The sequence below is a fragment of the Charadrius vociferus genome, unplaced genomic scaffold, assembly GCF_000708025.1.
Source record: "Charadrius vociferus isolate BGI_N301 unplaced genomic scaffold, ASM70802v2 scaffold603, whole genome shotgun sequence".
NCBI lineage: Eukaryota > Metazoa > Chordata > Aves > Charadriiformes > Charadriidae > Charadrius > Charadrius vociferus.
This window is the reverse complement of record NW_009647426.1, coordinates 192,947-198,696: the sequence shown is the minus strand read 5'-3', so window position 1 is coordinate 198,696 and position 5,750 is coordinate 192,947. Positions and strand designations below refer to the sequence as shown.

At 36.7% G+C, this 5,750-nt stretch overlaps 1 protein-coding gene across 1 annotated transcript in view; it reads left to right on the top strand.

Moving 5' to 3' along the window:
* Window positions 1-1,196: 1,196 nt before the first annotated feature.
* ZBTB49 (zinc finger and BTB domain containing 49) overlaps window positions 1,197-5,750 on the top strand; it is a 16,901-nt gene continuing 12,347 nt past the window's right edge. The window contains exons 1-2 of the mRNA XM_009880533.1: window positions 1,197-1,367; window positions 3,484-4,589. Of these exons, the coding sequence (XP_009878835.1) occupies window positions 1,216-1,367; window positions 3,484-4,589 (1,258 nt within the window). The 5' untranslated portion in view covers window positions 1,197-1,215. The remainder of the gene's footprint in view (window positions 1,368-3,483; window positions 4,590-5,750) is intronic.

The window sequence follows — 5,750 nt, the reverse complement described above, 5'->3', positions numbered from 1 at the left end:
CGGCGGCTGCTTGGACCCCGCTACCGCCCCTCCGCCCGCCCTGCTCCGCCTGCGGCGTCTCCGCGCCTTCCCGCGGTGCCCCCTCGTCACCTGCTCTCGGGGCAGGGCCCTCCTTCCCCTCCGTGCCCGGTCTCGTCTTCTGAGGCAAACCCCCTTTCTGTGCATCCCCCTTCTCCCGGCTACACCTCGAGCCGGAGCTTTAGCTAGGCAAGGCTGAGGGCAACTTGAAGTGGCAGTTTAAGAATGAGCAGCGAGTGTGTTATTTTAAAGCCTCGTAAAAGGCCATGACAATAAATAAAAAGAAAGTACAATATAATAGCCCACCTTAATCGAACAGGAGGCAGTGAGTCACGGAGTAACAGAATGAATTTAAATGTGGCCCCTTTAAGTGCTCATGAGAATTGAGAATGGGGGCAACCACTTTCTTTTCATGTTTAACCCAAGGTGTTTTTTCTGCTTCAGTCATTAGTTAGAAAACTAGAAGTTCTAACTGCCCTAATAGTTGGAATTTTCCTTTCATATTTACAGGAGAGGAGTTTCATCTTTATTCCAAAAAAAGTATAGAATTGAATGTAAACGTGTTGTGTGGGAATGATACTTATCTTCCTTTCAACCTGTTCAAAGAAGTGATTTTAGAAAGAGGCTTTACATTGTATTAAATAAAGAAATATTGCCATGCTAATTTGTGTAATGAATCAGATATGTGTGGAGAAATGTGCTTAGCTACAACAGCAACAAATATGGCATAAAAATTGCTGCTACAATGTTCTTCCTTTTCAATTTAGAGTGTGAAGAAACTGAGGGTTTCCTCTACAAATGCTATTGATTTTGTAGGTGTGATATGTTTTTGCCTGACAACCTAATTGTCAGAGTTGTCTAAGTTGCTTTTTTTGTTGTTGTTACGGAGTTCAGTTTATTGGCAGCACCATTAGCACGTTTTTGAGAAGCCCTTTGTTGTAAGTAAAACTTCATTAAAATCAATATTTCCTATATGTATTGCTATATTTTTACTGGTGAGCATTACCGTGCCTCATCTTTAATCAGAAAAATGTCATTAGAGCTCACATTGCAGGTGTAAACGGAAGTCAGTTTCCTTTGGGAGCTAGAAGAAATTGTAAAAATGTTCTTCGTGTTGTAAATTTATTTTGCAATTTAATATTTAAAATTCATCTTAGCATTTTATTTCATTGTAGGTAATTTATGTGATTTTCTAGCATGGACACTGTTGCTAGCCATAGTTGTCATCTTCTCCAGCAGCTACATGAACAGCGCATTCAGGGTCTTCTCTGTGACTGCATGCTGGTGGTAAAAGGTGTCTGCTTCAAAGCACACAAAAATGTATTAGCTGCTTTCAGTCAATATTTCAGGTATGTGATAGAAAATTCTTCTTTTAAAAAAGTGAAGTAAATGCTGTTGGTTGAAGTTTTCTCCAAGAAGGGTATTTTTTCCTATTAGTTGCAGGCTAAGTAACTGTTGGAGTGTAAGGGGAAAAGTTGTATTGTTTTTCTAGAGGTAAATCTGTGTCAAGTATTTAATCTAATTAAAAACTGTGGCAATCTGAACTTCTCTAGATATACATAGTTAACTACTACACTGTGAGTTTGGTATTTTCTTGATCCTTACTTGCTTACTGTGCCTCATATAATGGATTCTGGCATGTATCTGCATTCAGTATTTCGGTATGAAAAGATAACTGTTTACAAGAAGCATAGAGTACACGAACAGAGCCCAATAATGGATATAACCGATGAAATAATTCACATTATCAATTTCCAGATAATGTGAATTGTTTCATCAATTATATATTCAAACCAAAATTTGAGTATATAGGTTATTATTATATCTCTTATTTAGAACAGATTCTCAGAGACACCATCTGTGTTTTAAAGTATACAGGTAGCGCATCAAGCCACATCACTGTTTTCTTTCCCCTCCGTATAGCCCTCATCCTCCACATTTTGGGGGATGCTGGATCTCTCAACTTAGTGTTCTACGTTAGTTACGAGTAAGCTGTTAAATCTGGCAGTTTTTAGACCTTGCTTCTTGAAACTTTCATCTCTAAAGCTTGACTACCAATTTTCATGTAAGCAAATTATTTTGATGTTATGACCCGGGAAAAAAGATGAGAGGTTGTTTTTTTCCTTTTTATGCTCTAGTGTTGTAATCCTGATGCTGAAGTGAAGTTATGCTCAAAGACTGAATTTTTAAAATATTTTAAAAGAACTAGGTGTTCAACTGTTACTAAAATTCAATAGGATATAAGTGACTAATTAATTTAGACTCTCAATCCAGATCTGTTCATTATAGTTCTAGTTTTAATATAGAGAGTATGGGCTGGATTTATGAAAGAATTTGGATGTGGGAACCGGCTTCAGAGTAGCATGGAAGTATGAGGATAGGAGAGCTTAAGATTTTTGCTCATTTGCTTAAGATTCAGAGCTCATGGATATTGTGCCCACATTTAAACAAAACCTAATTTGAGAGTTAACGCATGGAGAGGAATCATCAAGTTCAGGGCACTTCCTAGTGTAGGGAAATAGAAGAGACCCGACCCCATTTATATATCGTTTACTGTGAGAGTATGAGGTTAGAGACTGGGGGGGTTAGTGGATGGGTGTGAAGTTCCTGGCTCAGGCGGAGTACGAACCCACTTAATCTAGGACTGGTTAGGCATGTGAGGAACTACAGCTCTGATGCTAAGAATATTTTACATCAAATAGTAAGAAGTGTTGTGAATGCAGACACTTTAAGGATTAAATGACAATTCAGTAGGTATTGTTGGCCTGCTGGTTTAGGCTCATGTACCTGTACTTTTCATCATTCTTCTGCTTGGTTCTCATCCAGTAACAGAAAAAAAAATTTTTTTCTGGATGTGAGAGAATAGATTGAAAATAATGCCATCCCTCCTGTTTACTATTAACATCCTCTCACCTACTTGTAGGAAAGAACTAATAATAAGAACTTTAATAAGGTTTACTGACAAAGCTTGATGGAGAAGCTCAGTTGCCAGAAGACAATAGTTTATCTGACTTTGAGGTCTGTCTTCTCCTTTTTGCTAGAAAATTTCTCATGTCCAGTTTTATTTGCCATGATGGAAGGAGAAACACCATTCTGAGTCAACCAACTTTTGCAAATAGTCCATAAATACACCACTGCACCTAATATGTAAAGAACACTGGATAGGAAACCACAAGTACAGGGCATGATGTCAAAACATTAAAAAATAGAAAATTAAAGTTATATGAAGGATCATTTGCTTTGATTTATACTTTAAGTGTGTACTAGTGTAGGACTAATATATGACAATTAACTGATCACCTTTGAGATGTTCATCTGCAAAAACACAGCAATCTAGATAAGACCATATAGTGTAAATTTTTTGTTTCATACCAAGTAGTGTGTTTGAAGTGTATGTGTATTTATTTTTTTTTTTTAAAGTGTCTGTGAATGGTTTGTGTTTGAATATTTGCCTTATTTTATCAGGACCCTTTTCCAGAATTCTTCAGGCCAGAAGAATGATGTCTTTCATTTGGACATTAAAAATGTAGGTGGAATAGGCCAGATCTTGGACTTCATGTACACCTCTCACCTGGATCTTAGCCAGGACAATGTGCAAGCTATGTTGGATATTGCGCAGTGTCTCCAAGTGCAAAATGTGCTGAACATTTGCCACACCTTTTTAAAATCTTCTACAGCTGTAGAACAAACAGCCAGCATGCCTTGTAATAGCGTATTTTCACTGCAGAATACATTGACTGCAGATACTAGCTGTGCCAATGACAGTTATGGAACAAACCTATTGCATGAATGCTCATCTGACACGCAAGCTAATAAAATCTTGGCTGACCACCATTCTCATGCGTCGCAGTCTGTTAATCTTCATGCACCCTCAGGTGATGTACAGAAACAACCACAAGACTCCTTAGACGGCAACTGCACAGAGCTTCCATTTAAACAACCAAATTACTATTATAAACTACGCAACTTTTACAGTAAACAGTTCTATAAGCAAAATGCTTGCTCTAATCATGAGAGAGTAGCAGAACAATCCTTTTCTTACAACACGTCCACAGAAATAAACACGGTAGAGAATAATTCTTGTACTGTCAATCACTCTGAGTGCATTCTGGAAACCTCTGATCACTTACCATCAAACTTTCTGGTTCAGTCTGTGAATGAAGCTGCTCCAGATCAAGATGCAGAAAGCACGCTTATGCAGCCAACCAAACAGATGCGTCTGAAAAAGGCAATACACCTCAAAAAGTTAAATTTTCTAAGATCTCAGAAATCTTCCGAGCAGCCGCCTGAGCCTAAAAGAGATGACAGTAGAATAACAGGAGTAATTGAATCTGTAAATGAAAGTACTGTGGAATTGACAAATGTTAGAGTTACTGAAGAAAAAGAAACTGAAGATTTAGTGAATTCTGAGAATTTTGAACAAAATGTTGAAATTGAAAGATCTCAAGGTCCTTTGGAACAAGAAGGGCAATCACAGAGTCTTCAGTCGCAGAGGCAATATACTTGTGAATTATGTGGGAAGGCTTTCAAACATCCAAGCAATTTGGAGCTCCATAAAAGGTCTCATACAGGTACAGTTATCAATAACTTGGTCTGCAGACCAAATATTTCAGTTAAAGAGGATGTCTTGCAGTATCTCTTGATTCAGAGATGCTGGTTAAGGGTCTACTTTCAAAAGATTGTGGTTTTGTGCATTTTTTTTAAATGAGTAATCATACAGGAATAAAGACTGTAAGACTGACTTTAGCCGAGACTTGTATTAAAGATTTCTCCTTCATATTTGTTTTTTTTTTAGGGTTCTTTTTCAAAGAACATTTTGTGATGTTTCAATGAAAATTTTATTTTGTCTTGCATTCAGAAGAGGCATTTTTAGTCAGTTTGTCAGATGGCCCAGAAGTCCAAGTCAGATAACAATGAAAAGTGTAAATGGATGGAAGATGATACTACACCTATTCTAGATCACCTCAGTTCTCTCTGATCATGTGTTCATTGTAAGATGCAGGTGATTAAGGCTTGGTGGTCATTTCTTTTTAGCCTGTATAAATATGCTTTGTAATTCATTTATACCTTTTTCCTAGCGTGAACAACTTTCTTTGCGTTTACCTAGAGGGTAATGCTCTTGCAGACAAGTGGGCTGCAGAGTGAACGGGAATTTTGAATTAATTGACTTTGTTTTAACAACTCACAGTTAATATTATTTTTAAACCTAACAGATTTATTTTTAGGTATCTTTTTACTCTAGTGAAAAACAAGACCTGGTCTTAACTTTGAATGAACTAATTTGTCTGTTCAATTTAACAACCATTATTCTATTCTATTTCTACAACTTTAGATAGGTTTTTTCATAATGGTTTTTATAAATTACTTTATCTAGTCAACTAACCATTGATTCCAGGGCCTTGAGATGGCATTATTCCCGATTAAGCTGTTGAATATTTTTTTGCCTTTCTTTTTCCCTGTATTAAATATGTAAATGCATCTCTCTCAATCTTGTCAAATAAACACCACATTGCAAATAAGCATATATGTATCAGTACTTTGACAGTAAATGTGAATCCCTCTTAGCAGACATTAATTTCTTTTGTTAATTGATCCTTAGTATTAAGAATTTATTTTTCCGTGTTATTAGTAGAAAAATCTTTCCAGAACCTGAAAATACAAACATTTTGCATTATCTTCCTGAAGTTTTCACTTGGTGTCTTTCACTACTTCTGTATGTTCACATTACTAAT